The 14,757-nt window shown below is 47.9% G+C and overlaps 1 protein-coding gene across 1 annotated transcript in view; it reads right to left on the reverse strand.

Moving 5' to 3' along the window:
* ZC3H13 (zinc finger CCCH-type containing 13) overlaps positions 1-14,757 on the reverse strand; it is a 362,285-nt gene that overhangs the window by 301,206 nt on the left and 46,322 nt on the right. Inside the window, 1 exon segment of the mRNA XM_085621836.1 lies at positions 7,274-7,383. Within this exon segment, the coding sequence (XP_085477962.1) occupies positions 7,274-7,383 (110 nt within the window).

The raw sequence follows: 14,757 nt of genomic DNA on the forward strand, positions 1-14,757 counted from the left end.
GGAGCACCACCATCGGAATCGGCATAGGTGGGTGGTTGAGTTGGTATGAAGGGTGCCTGTCGAGATCCATAAACAGATCATGGGGCCCAACTGGAGCTGGACCGGAGTAGTAGATGGGGCCCCTTCCAACCCCTCGGGGCCCAAAGGTGTACCGGAGGGGTCTGGCCCCCCAAATGTGAGGTGTATGGCTCATAACACTTAGTCAGTTGGACGAGAGTCGCTCCGGCTCCCATAAAATTGGGGAGGAGCAGAATCAGCCTTGGCTCTACTGCGGAGCCAGGCCTTGATGTCGATGCTTCCTCGTTTCATCGGCCGACGGACGAAATTAAGTTAAAAACCTCTTTGACTACTACTTCTTCTTGTGACAGGACTTACCTGAGGGTCTCAGACTTCGAGACCGCTCCCGGCACCTCGAACGTCTCGGTGTCGCATGTTGATCACTCCTGCAAGGCCTCTGGATTCGTGGCGCAACAGTCAGACCATACTTCGGCTGTGGTCGAGGCACCGCAGGCACACAGGTGTGGGGTCCGTCACTGACATCAGTTGATGATAGGCACCACAGGGCTTGAAGCCAGACTTCTTAGAGGACATCCCTGCCACACTAGGAGGAAAAACATGAAAGTCGACAAAACATCAGAAAAATCCAATCAGAAAAATCCAATCAAAAAAGGACTGAGTAGTAGCTCTTCCCCTAGTCAGGGCTGGCTGGCACAGAAAGAAAAGAACGGACATCAGCGCACCTGTATAGCACCTATATAGGTGCTGCAGATGTCACTTCCGGCGCAGACGACGCACATTGAGCAAGAAGCCTCCACCTACCGACGCACAGGGGGTACAACTCTTGAGAAATCATCCGGATCCAGTCACTATCAAATAATATTTTTCTCTCTGAGCTGTGGTACTGCCACATGGTTCATCGTAGCCCCTGTGTAATTTTGTGTAAGTGATGTGGTAGCGGAAAAAAAGTGAGAGACTTGATGCGTTGCAAGACATGAGGGTAGGCTAGCAAAGAACCCCTTGCTGCACCTTGGTGGTTGGGCGGGGCCAGACTCTGGAGCCAACCACACATTACACACGGTCAAAGGGGGTTGGCCTCTTCCAGGGTTCACCCAACCCCATGAAGCCCATGCTGCGTACAACTAAAGGACATGCACAGCATCGGTTACCACTGTCGGCTCTGGGTCGGGAAGGGAGAGGGGCCTGCTACTTCCCCAATCGCGGACCAGTAACCACTACTGGAGGTCTTTCGCAGTCTCCTCTGAAATCTAAATGTGATTCAGAGCGGTGCTCTTGATGTTGTTCCCATTTTAACTTTAGAACCAACTGCAGACCCCGAATATGCCACCTGGCATGCTCGGCCAGCATGGTGCAGAAGGTCATAAGGCTCAGCAGCCTCAGTCGACCTCAATGAAATCCAGGACTGAGGCGGACATTCGGGATCATAGCCTGAATGTCCTGGCCTCTTTTTGAACTGTAGGAAACTGGAATTTTGTTGCAGTTGTGCCCCCACTTTATGCCCAAATATTTTACTACTAAATGCTGGTTTTCAACTCTGCAGGTGTACTGAAGCCTTCTAACCAGACCTCAGTGCCAGTCCTTTTTCCCCTAAAACAAGTCTAATTGTTATCCAATTGGCAATAACTTAAGTATCGCTACAAGTCCCTAGTAAATGGTGCTCCAGGTACCTAGGGTCTGGGTACTAAAGAGGGTCCCTAAAGGCTGCAGCATGTCTTATGCAACACTAAGGGACCCACACACAAATTACATGCAGACTGCCATTGCAGGCTGCGTGAAATGGTGCAAACCATTCTGTAAACATGGCATGGCACATTCAACCTGTGCCTTGCCAAACTACACTGCATGTACTATGTGTAAGTCAAATGCAAAAAGATCTATTGATGGACAGAATGCAGAACCATGTCATACATTCACCCCAGTACAGAGATCTGGGCCTAAATCCATCGTTTTTTTGCTCACCATACATTTCCAGTCCAGGGAAGACCTGGCTTCGCAGTTCGGGCTGGACTGTACCCATGAGGCACAGGGTCAAGACTGATTTGCATATGGCTGGGTTCAAATCGGAACGGCATGGTGAGCAAAAAAACAATGGATTTAGGCCCAGATCTCTGTACAGGGGTGAATGTATGACATTGTTCTGCATTCTGTCCATCAACTGTTGTTTTTGCTATGTGTAAGTCACCCATACAGCATGCCTTAGAGACCTATGGCAGGGTGCATTATAGTATAGTGAGGACATATGCATGAGCAGATATGCCCTTGTGATTTCTAGTTCTAGTACTAGACAAGTACATCACAAGTTAACCAGCTACATGATGGCTTCACTGAAAATGCTGGATTTTGGTATCTAGATGTATTATGACATGCACCCAGAGAGCACCTTAGAGATGCCCCATGAAACTTTACCAGTGTCATAGTGTGCTGGTTGACCGGACTCTTCCAGCCTGCCATCACATACACGTTTCCGACCCCCTGCCAGGGAAAGCCCACACTCTGAGGTCAGAAACAATGTCTGCTCCAGAGGAAGGTGTTCACACCTCCTCCAGCAGGATGGTTAGTGAGATTAGCATATGAAGGCCAAAGGCTTCAAAGCCACTACCGCCGTAGATATGAGACTCCGGCTTTCTCCAGATCTGGAAAATGCCACGCCCTGCCCTAAAGCTCATTTTAGCTGCAAAAGGTGGGAAATTAACTATGCAAGGAGGCGTTTTGTACCACCTGGCTAGTCACATCTCTAAGGTGGGCTACCTGATGTGCTTCACTAAAGAAGGGTTCTACCATCTTGTTTTTTGTGGAATTGGGAACTCTAAGAAAGGAAGTGGCCATGTACCATGTGTAGTGACCCCAACAGTAAGCAGCCCATTGGCTAAGACCCTTCACTCGCCTTTATGCGCCTAAATTCAGTTTTTATGTGGCTCCTGGACACCAGGAACTTAGATTCGCCTGACTAACAAAAAAGGAGGACAAAGAAGAGCCGAGGAATGCAAGAAAAGAAGACTAGCTCAGGCCTTGGCACCAACCCCTGGCTGCCTGCTTCTGTCTCGACAGTTGCAAAGACCCAACTGTTTCATCCTCATCTTCAGGCTTATCTAACAAGTGAGCGCCTCCAAAGCAAGCGGCTCGCTCGACAAAACAGCAGGCCAAAACACCTCTGCAAACCAGCCCCACAGTCCGAGTCTATAGACGGTGCTAGCTTACCCCAGAGACCCTGAAAAACCAAACCCCACTGTGGGTTCTGACAGACCTGTCCCCCAAGTCCCAACTTGCAGCATTTTTCCGTTACGTTTTCTCCATAGACTTCAGGGAAGCTTCTAAGGAGGAATCAGTGTGACTTCAGAACATTGGAAGTGAACCCCAAAGATGAAAAGAGGTTTGCTGTTCTCTGTGAGTTGCTAACTTCTGCTTGGGGCAAACCTGCCTTCAACAGCCAGTCGTCAAGGTAGGGGGACTGGCACCCCCAAGCTCTGAAGGTGTGCTGCCATCACCGCCATGACTTTCATAAACACCCAAGGGGCGCTGGTGAGACCAAAGAAAGCACAGCAAACTGGTAATGCTCCCTTCCAACAATGAACTGCAGGGAGCACTTGATGGGCCGGCAGGACGGATATGTGAAAAAAGGCGTCCTGCAAGTCCAACACCCTTATCCAGTCTCCAGAGTGGAGGACAGAAAAGACCTGGGCCAGGGTGAGCATCTTGAATTTTGTCTTCCTGAGGAAGATGATGAAAAGGAGAAGATCGAGAATAGACTGAAGGCCTCCTTCCTTCTGAGGCACCAGAAAGTAGCAGGAATAACCACGTCATATTTTTGACACCGGCATCTATTTGGCGGCCCTTTAGTGAAAAGGGCTTACAATTCCTGCCGTAAAGTGGAGAGATGGTCCTCAGTCAGTCGTTGGTTGGAGTTCGGAAGATGCGACGTGGATGAAAGGAATCATAGCCTTTGCGAACCATTTGCAGGAACCATCTGTCCAATGTGATCGCTTACCAACCCAGATAGAATCGGTGGAATCTGCATTGCACCCGCTGGCTGCATCCCTTTAATGGTACACTAAAGTAGTTTGGCAGGTAGGGGTGCAGTGGGCTGAGCGGCATGCAGACCTTGGCTGCAGAGGCAGTGGGCACCTCTGCCTCTCTCGAAACTGCTGGATCCTTTAAAGGTGATGGACAGTCTTAGGGCAAGGCACTCCTCTGCCAAAGCCACGAAAAAAAGCGTTGCAACTGGTTCAGGTGGTGGACGAGACGGAAAGGTCCAGAGAGCAAGGGGTGACTATCCTCTTTGATGCATTTCAATGATAGAGTCAGCCTTGTCCCCAACAGGCAAGTCCCATCAAAGGGCATGTCCATCAATGAGCACTGGGCAGCGCCAGAGATGCCAACAGAGTGCAGCCATGCATTGCTGCTGATGGCAATGCTGATGGCAATCGCACACCCGATGGAATCGGTGGTGTCCAAGCCACAATGAATCATCCATTTGACCGCATCTCGACCATCTTAAATCTCCTGTGACAGCACAGGGCTACGATCTTCCTGCACAAAAGGGAGTACTCGTTCCACCAAATTCCAAAGGGCGTAACTATAAAGACCCAAATAACAGGAAGCGTTAACATTATGCAGGGCTAAACTAGTGGATAGGCGCTTGGGGAGTGGTAGGGAAAGTGTTTGCATTGGAACAGCTGGTGGAAGCCTTCACCACAAGGCTTTCTAGAGAAGGGTGCTGGGACAAGAAAACTGGGTCACCTGGAGGACAATGGCGCCTGGCGATTTGTCGATTAACTGGCAGGCTACAGCACGACATGGGCGTTAGTCGGAGAATCTTGAAGGGCAGGAAGAGCTCAAATGAAGTCTTGGACAGCTGAAGGACCTCAGTCAGAACATTGGTTTTTGCCTCCAAGGTGGAGAGTTGGAGATCAAGGACTTCGGCCACCCTGCGCATGATCATGGTGTAGGAAGCCGATTCTTCCATGGCTGGCCCACGAGGAGTGAAAAGAGCCATCTCTGGGGAGGTGCTTTGCCCAAGTCTTCATAACAGTTATCATCCTGATGGAGCTGAGCAAACTCATCACTCGGGTAAAAATCTTTATTGGTCGATGCCAAAAAGGAAATGCAAAGAAGTTGCCTGCCTTGTTGAGAGCAGAAATGGGTACCTCAGTTGCATTCGGGTGCAATGTTGGTCGAAGTCAGACCAGCGTCAACTCAGAGTGGACAATCTGCGCAACCTCCTAGGGAAAAAGAGGTCAGCATGGGAGTCAACGTGCCCGAGCCCAGCATGGTTTTGGACACCAGGACAGGAGTCGGAGGCAGAGCAGCTCAGTGGGACCAGCTGGTGTAGAGGGTGAACCGCTAGCCATGTTCCAGGTGGAAAGCTTCTCGGCTCCTTGGGGCCTGAAGGCATGCCAGAAGGAATAGCTAAGAACTGACAAGCCGGAACGTAGCTGTACGAAACTCTTCGATCTGACACAGAGTGGAGGAAGACTCAAGAAAATCAGTTTGAGCCCAAACCAGCGGCGGAATCATCAACAAAGTCGGCCAACTACAAGAGCATGATTGTGACTGCTGACACAGCCCACACACTTGCTCAGAGGAGTAACAGTGGCGTGAAGGAGTGGAACTAGACTTCTTGTGCTTACTGGAAGACTTGAAAAATGATGAAAACCAGACTCTGGGGCAGAGCCTTCGATTATGGGAGCGGACCTTAGATGCAGAATGAACTTGTAGTGGTCCCAGCACCAAGTTTTCGTATGCTTGGTGATGTAAAGTTTCGCCTTGCGTTCCCTGCTGCCTTTCAGGTTCATTGACACGCACTCTTTGCAGGTCTTGGGGTCATGGCTCAAACCCAGACCCATTAGAGACATCTATTTGCAACAGTCTCTTCACGTCTTGACACTTTTTGTTTTAGGGGGCGACATTCCTTGCATACTGTATTAAAATGTTGGAAAATCTAGGTAAGGTGTCTCGGAGATGAACGGAAGCTCAAGAGCCGCATCTTGAGGTGCAGAAAGAAATTAAATGACGTCAGCATGCAGGAGTGTCACATACATAAGCCCCACAAATCATTTCCAGAGCGGAACAACGTCAGTATAAAGCCACTAGGCACCACCTTCCAGCGCTCAGAGGTACTGCAAAAAAGGTTTCGGGGTCAAGTTAGGCAAACATTCAAAAGAAGCGGAATCTGCGGCTAGAAGTCTACCTCAGAATGTTACCTACTTGTAATCCTAGTTACTGCTCATAGTTAATTAACTATCCTGTTTGCATACTGGGACTTCATAAGCCCGCAACAGTGGATAGGTTGCAGAATCACAATGAAAACATATTTCCAGGTATAGTGGAGTAGCATAAAGTGGCACAGAGTGGCGTGGTGTAGAGTGACGTAATGTACAGTGGCGTGACGTACAGTGGCGTGGCGAATAGTAGTACAATTGTGGGTGTAAGTAACTTAAACATGGAACCAAAAATCAATGCAAAGGTATGAGGCAGAAAGGGCATAAATGGCTGAAAGGCAAAGAAAATAGCCATACACCAGCAAGCATCATGAAAGTGTAAATGTATCGATAGTGTGCCATTTATACATTATAATGGCTAATCCAATCCCCTTAAAATGTAATTTTATTTTAGTTGTATGAGTAAGCCGAAAGATGCAGGTGTAGATAAACAATGTCCAAAAATGCGTTTGAAAACAGAATGGAGAAAGCAGCAGGAGACCTGGAATCCGGGAAGTGCCCTGTAACGTGTACAGTGATAAGCAATAAGAAAATATTAAAAGATGTATATGAAAACTGCTGCAGTGAAAGAAACAGTACCTGTACCATAGCACGAGCAGCAGATGGTAACGACTAAGATAAATCAATCGGTTCTTGGTCCATGCTCCATTAAAGAAAAAGAGACACCTGGCACGCGCTAACCAATTAGGAGGCAACAAAGAGGAAAGACAATGATGGCAACGAATGCTAAGCAATAAGAGGAATATAAAGGTCCAGTGGGCAAGTCCAACACAGAAAAGGAGGAAAGCAACAACAGGGGCAAGGCACCTGAGACTGACACCAAGCCAACCAATCTCGAGAAAGGACAAGTAAGGTGGAGTATTGCTTTCTCTAGACAGACAGCTGGAGCAATCTATAGCAAGACTGCGAAAAGAAAATATTGAGGGATGCAGTTTCTCTTAACATTCCACATAGTCTTTGGTCTGTATTAAAAACTGTAGATACCATTATTAATTTCACAATACATCAAAAGTTTTAAGAGAAGACTTTAAATTTACCTTCGGTAACTGCCAGAAAACCCTTTGCCCCTTGGTGAAGGTCCATGTATGTATCTACAGGTCTTTCCAAAACTGCAGATACCAGTGTTCTGCCAGTTACGACAGTGGGTCTGCAAAACAAGCAAGACTATTTTGGGCACATTTTTCAAACAAGAACCCAAATACAATGAAGCAGGAATTGAAAGAGAATGCGATTCATCAGCGCAGAATAATTTCACACACCTGAGGCGGACAAGGAAGGTGGATTAATCAACTTGAGAAGATACCCTCACTAGGGGACTGTTGCAGCTTTTTCAATGTCCAACAACTGATTATTCTGAGTCACAGAACAGAATACTCAGCTGCACACCAAACAGAATAAATAATGAATGGAAAAGCGAGTGTTCTAACTTCTGGCTTTATCTCAGTGTAGCAGACATTAAGATTTCTGCAAAGTTAACCATTCTGGTGGCTGCATTGCCTAGTTCACTCAGGCATGATATGTTATTTTTTAAAACAAACTCATTTAGGATACACTCTTAAAACAGTTTGATTTGAAATTGCTTATTTATTTTTAAGAGTATAAACTTGAAAGGGCCTTGATCATTTGAAAGTCTTTTGACTGCCTAGGTAAGGATTGCACTAAACATCTTCACAACTATCATAAGCTAAGCTCGGACATTCATGGCTGTTTAGTCGATTTCATACTTTGTATCAAAGTGACATCAGACAGTGCCTTAGGCAGAAAATAAGGTTGTGTCATCATCTCTACTTTTTCACTACGAAGATAATGCAAGGCTTTTCAACTAAGGAGGCCTTCAATTCACAAACTCACCTACCGGAGGAAGACACAATAGTCCCAGTAGATTTTTATTTTTTTTAGTGCAAGCAAGAATCTCTCTTGTTCACTGTGAGGCCTACCAGTTACAAGTATTAAAAACATGTGTGGTTCTGGGGTCGAGGGGGCACCTAAAGTGAGAATGGCACTTCTGCCACCTCTACCCATCATAGTTGGACTGGCAGAAGTGTACTGGCATGAACGACAACAAATTTACTAGCTTTTTTTACCCACCTCTTCAGGGGCAGGTGCATAGAAGATTAATGTGAACTTCAATGCGTGTAGGTTATGAGTAAAAGCTAAATGTGAAGGGGGCTTCGCTGTGTGGGTGTAGAGAAGCACAGGATTGGGCAGGGAGGGAGATTTGTGCAAACCTTGAAGACTGGATTTCTGCATTCCTTCCCTTCACCTATTTTCTTACTGGAAAGTCTTACAGTGTTCTGTTGGTGGGGGCAGCTTGGAAGGAATGACGGTACCTGATCCCTCCCTTTGAGTTTGCAGTCTGTTTCCCTACCAAAGTATGTAGCTTCCCATCTTCTTCCTGCTGCATCTACCTCACAGAATCTGGCCCGGCTGGCTGAGTCCTATACACACACATACTAAGCCCGTGGGAGTTAGCTGAAGAGGGGCTACTGTTGATCAGCTCTCTGTATATGCAGGATTTGATTGGTGCTCTAGAGCCAATTGATCAGCTCAGTTCTCCATGGTGTGAACGCTGTTCAAATAATTCTTATTGACCATGAAGTAACAGCACACCAATGAAGTTGGGAAGATAATGTATTTCAGATGTAGGTTCTAACTGAGTGAGGCATTAGTACCAGGGGTGGGGAGGTTGATTGGCAGAGGCGTTGCCTTGGGGCTGGAATGTCCCCTGCATGTTTCTGGAATCATTCACCCTTGCCTGAAGTTACCCAACTGCATGTTTTCACTTTTATATTAATCTTTTGTGCTAGATGCTTACAACCATCATGTGCAGAAGCGGAGGATTGGCATGAGCAAAATGTACTGTGTCCAAGACCAGAACTCTCTGGTCCAGAGAGGAGCACAAAGCGTGCCCTCATTACAGAGGACTACTCTAATGTACTGGCCACCAAACACTTGGCGGCAGAGGAATGCCAGATGCACAGGGCAAGCAGGGGGGACTGGGCCTCAACCAAGGGGGCAGAGTTAGTTTGACACTGATGTCTCAGGACCCGACCAAAAATGGCTTTTCACACTGGGTCAGGTACAACCCTTTTCACACTAGAGTCTCAGGGAAGAAAGGTCAAGCAGTCACAGGCTTCTCAGAGAGGTAGTTTGGAGGTGCACAAGCTCATAACTACTCAATTAATCAACAGACCTAATAAAGTTAATGTGCAGTCCAGTGTTTTCTTTGCAAGAAAGTAAATACTTTACTTAAACTGTTCCACTCAATACTGTAGGAAATTGAGATTTTGTTGCAGATACCACCACACACACTTTTTGTTCCCATTTAAGCTACTACATGCTGCTTTTCGACTGACAGTTCACTGAGACCTGCTAACCAGAACTCCGTGCCAGTGCTCCTTCTCTAACACAAGGTAAAGTTTAATTGTGCTACAACTGGCTAAGGACTTTAGTACCCTTGTAAGTCCCTAGTAATTGGTACTCCAGGTACCTAGGGCAGGGGTACTAAAGAGGATGCAGCATATCTTATGTCACCTTAAGAGACCCAGATACAAATTCCACAGAGACTGCCAGTGCAGTCTTCGTGACATGGTGCAATCTAGGAGTAAAATTACGAAAAGACACACTCCTGTGTGTAATGCCAAAGTCACTCCATCTAATATATTCAAGTCAACCCTACAGCAGGCCTTTGAGCCCTAGGGCAGGGTGCATTAAATTTTATGTGAGGACATATCTGCATGAGCCGATATGCCCTGTGATGTCTGGTTCTATTACTAGATATTGCAAGTGATCAGGGAAGCCATTTTAAAATCAGGTGCTACACACAGTTGAAAAGGAGTTCCCCAGTTATATTATGGCTTCACTGAAAATGGGGATGTTTGGTAGCAAACATCTCATATTACTGAACCCAGACTGAAGCTAGCTTTGGATGTATTAATACATGCACACAGTGGGCACCTTAGAGGTGCCCCCTGAAAACCTACCAGCCCCGGGTGTGCTGGCTTACTAGAATCAGCCAGCCTTCCACCAGAGACGAGCGGCCGACCCCCAAGACTGAGAGTCTTTCCTCTCAGGAGGTTAGAAACAAAACCTTCTCGAGAAGAGGGTGATAACACCCCCTCCCACAAGATCTGCTGATTAGCATTCCAAGGAAGGGGGGCTTCAAAGAAGCTACTGCCTTTGAAATGAGAGTCTGGCTTCCCTCACAGGAGAGGAAGCTAACCCCCTTTGGCCAGAGCCCTTTTGCACCTGGACAGGGGGGAAAATTAGCTAGTCAGGTAGGTGTGCCCACCGTCAGGCTAGTACCACCCCTAAGGTGGCCTAATCTGAGGCATACATGACTTTTCAGAGTTTTAGAAAACTTAGGGATTTTGGGACAGGGTTATGTCCCCTTCCCACAGGAAGGGGTCATATAGGGGGCGTAGTGACCAATGTTCCCTCTAATTGTTTTCCTCTATGTGTGGTAATAAAAGTGCTTCGTGCACTGCAGCTACATGTACTGAAGATAAGCAACAACTTAATATGCAAGCTACCAAAATGAGAGGCATATTAAGAGTCGCATGGGCCCTAGTGCAACCCCCCCCCCCCCACCCCCCCAAACACACCTCTGAGCTGGTATTAAAAGACATTGCATCATGTCCTAATCATTCCAACTATAATTCCTCTTAATTTGCTATCGCTATGCCACTCTTATCTCCACTTCGCACCTTTTCTTATCTGTCCACTTCCATTCGATTTCCTAGCTTGTCTTTATCGCCTTCCTCCCTTTTTCCTCTCCTTGATCTTCCTTATACTCCCCCTTTTCCTTCTCTATTTCAGCTCTACTCCATTGTTCCCTCATTGGGTCTCCTTTCTTCAATCTACGTCCTACTCTTCTCTCCCACACAGTTTCTCTAATCTCCCTGTTCTCTTGCATTCTACCCTTACGCGGCGACCTCCTTGTATGCCACCTCTTGGTCTACCTATCCCCTTCAGGTTGTTTTATCGACCTTCCATTCTTTCTTTCTTTTCGTCCCTTTTACTTCTCCTTTCTATGTTTCACTCCCCTTTCTTTCTTTTCCTTGCTCATTCTTGCTTTCTATCTCACTTCCATAGGTCATTCTCTCCATAGAGGTTTCCTTTTCTCGCTACACTCAAATCTCCCCTCTCCCTCCCTTTTCCGGTCAGTGCCTTTTCTTACTTTCAAATCCCGGTTCTTTTCTCTGCTCTCCAATTCTTCTTTCCAATCTGTCTCATTTCCTTGTTCATTTGCTTACCCCGTCTCTACTCTTCCTTTATTCTCTCATAGCTGCCCTCCCTCCACCCTTTTGCTTTTCTTCATTTATGCTGCCTTTTTGCCACATCCATCGACTTCCACACCGTCTCCTTGTCTTTTTTCCTACCTCATGACAAGAGCCTGCACAAATCCCAATGAATTTAACTGTGATCTCTGCTCTGCTATAGCCTCCGTTCTGTTTTTACTAGTGCCTGCATGGGGCCAGTTTGACTTTGTGTCAATGACTCTTCTACAACCCCTCCCAGAGGGAGACCACACAGAGCTTAACCAAGAGAGACACTTCAAAAACATTCTAGGCAAAATCAGGGCAAAATCGTTCCTGGGTTGCTTGTGTTTTGGTTCAGGGCGGAAATGGCAGAGCTAGAAGAAAACGTTACTTACCTTCGGTAACGATATATCTGTAAGAGAGAGATATTAGTTATGGATTCCTTACCTTAGAATTGTCCCCAGGCGTTAGACTGGATCTGGAGACTTTTTCTTCAGCAGTACCCCTGTACTTCAGTAGGTGGCATCGGTCGACTCTGCATTCGTCGCTGGCATCATGATTGCCGGAATGACGTTGTGGTATCTACTTAGATGCCGCCCCTGCGCGCTGACGTCAGTTCTTTACACGACATTCCACGCAAGAAGCACAAAACCATGCAAGACACTGACCACCGGTGCATAAAACTAGGGCCCTGAAAGGGAGTCCCTTACCCTAGAAGTCAGTTCGCAGAACGGGGAGGATGGGTGGGGCAGTAAGGAATCCATAAGTAATATATGTCTCTTACAGATATATCGTTACCGGAGGGAAGTAACTTGTTCATCTGAAAGAGACTATCAGTTATGGATTCCTTACCTTAGAATAGATACACCAGCAATACCATCCCCGGAGGTGGGTCTGCGAACTAAGTTCACACCAGAAAGTCCTGGAGAACTGATCGGCCAACGAAGCAGACTCTTCGGACTAGGCTGTCCAGGCACCAATGCTTAGTGGACGTGTGCAAGGAAGCCCACATGGCTGCCTGGCAGATGTCATGAAGGGGGACTCCACGTCTCAAAGCAGTAGTGGCTGCCGTCTCCCTTGTGGAATGGGCGCACAACCCTACTGGAGGTTCCTTTTTCATCAAGGAATAGCACATTTTAATGCAAAGAACGGCCCATCGAGAGATGGTTCGTTTTTGCACGGCCCGACCTTTCTTGGCGCCCACATAGCCAATAAAAAGCTGATCATCCACCTGGAATTGTTTTGTGCGATCCAGATAAAATGAAAGCGCACGTTTTGGATCCAGACGGTGGAGCCCCTCCTCCTCTTTAGAAGGATGCGGGGCGGGAAGAAGGTGGGCAAAGTGATGGTCTGTCCTATGTGGAAAGAGGTAACCACTTTGGGAAGAAAAGAAGGTAGAGTTCGAAGGACAACCTTGTCCGGATGAACAGCAAGGAAAGGAGGCTTAGAAGAAAGAGCTTGAAGCTCACTCACCCTGCGAGCAGAGGTGAGGTAATGGCAACTAGAAAAGCAGTCTTTAAGGTCAAGAGTCAGAGAGGACAATTATGTTGCGGCTCGAAGGCGGCGCACATATGTTAAGTCAGCACAAGGTTCAAGCCACACTGGGGCATTATGAAAGGAATTGTAGGAAAAAGGTGAGTAATGCCCTTAAGGAAACGATTTACAATAGGGGACTTGAAAAGAGAAGGCTGATCAGGAAGGCGAAGTAAGGCCGAAATGGCCGAAAAATAGCCTTTAAGAGTTCCCAGAGCAGAGCCCTGCTGGGCCAAAGAAAGAATCAAGAGGAGAAACTCTGAAAGAGGGGCAGAAAGCATATCTACAGCCTTTGTTGTGCATCATGCCACAAATGTGTTCCATCCACTGGCGTATATCGTTTTGGTGGAGGGACGCCTAGCTGCCTGTGAGAAAGTGCCATCTTTCTTGCATGGTATGCCCCCACTTTTTGCTAAATTGCTGAATGTACTTCGATTGAGTGTACCCTGGGTTCCTGCCAATCAGGTGCCCAGGGCCTATGTTCCTTCCTTAAACCACACAAACTCCAAATTGGCAAACCCTAGCCACATGTCAGCCCCTAGTAAATGGTACCCTAGGTACCCAGGGCCTTGTGGCCAGGGAAGGCCTCTAAGGGCTGCAGCACTCATTGTGCCACCCTCAGAGGCCCTGTACCCTTACACACACACTGCCCTTGCAGGCTGAGTGTCTGGGTGCAGGACAAAACAAAGAGTCGACATGGCACACATCTCTGTGTACCATGCCCATCACCTACACTGCCAAGGCATATGTCAGCCACCCCTCTAGCTGGGTGCATTACGCCTATGGTGTGGGCACAGGAGCAGGAGCCCTGTACCCCTACAGTACCCGGGTCCATTCCTGGGCACTGTAAGTGCAGTGCTGTCATTTAAGAGTACATGGTGCTGAGAGCTTGTCAAACACGAGCTCCACAGCACCATATTGGCAACACTGAAGCCTGGGAAGTTTTGTATCAAACTTCTCAGCACATTGAACCCACACTGATGCCAGTGTAGGATTTAATGTACTAAGCACCCCAGAGGGCATCTTAGAGATGCCCCCTTACAGCTAACTTACAATCCACGTCTGCTCTGAGGCTGCCCAGGCTGCCACACAGCAGACACGGTGCTGGACCCCTGGGTGGGAGAGCCCCTGCTCTCCCGGGCCTGCAACAATGCACATCCTGGGTGAGGTGAGAAATCTCCTCCCCCAGGATGAGCAAAGGGAAGCTTCAAAGGCAGGCCGCCATTTGGAGTTTCCCCAGGCCACTGCAACCCCCCACTCTGGCGTGAAGCTTGGCCGGAAACCCCATACAAGGACAGGGGATGTGCCAGCCTGCCCACCCCACCCCTCAGGTGGGGGAGGCGAGGTGAAGCACATCTCCGGGCTCTCGCCATCTTGAAGATGGGAGGCCCTACCCTATCCGGATTAGGCTACTGCCCCCCTCCCACAGGAGAGAGAGGCAGGATAGGGGGTGTACCCACCCCAGGACAAGGACCCATTGGTCCCTGGCCTTCACCTACCTGTAACGCCCCTAAATCTAGTATTTAGGGGCACCCTGAACCTTCCTTCCTTAGATTCCAGATAGAAAATTACAAGAAGAGCAAGAAGAACAAAGACCTGCCCTGCAGCTGCTAAAAAGAGAAGAAGACACCAACTGCTTAGGCCCCAGCCCTACCGGCCTGTCGACTCTCGAACCTGCACCAGCGCGGCATCTCTCGTGGCCAGCAACCTCACCAACCCCGGAGGAC

Source organism: Triturus cristatus, chromosome 8 (assembly GCF_964204655.1).
Source record: "Triturus cristatus chromosome 8, aTriCri1.1, whole genome shotgun sequence".
Classification (NCBI taxonomy): domain Eukaryota; kingdom Metazoa; phylum Chordata; class Amphibia; order Caudata; family Salamandridae; genus Triturus; species Triturus cristatus.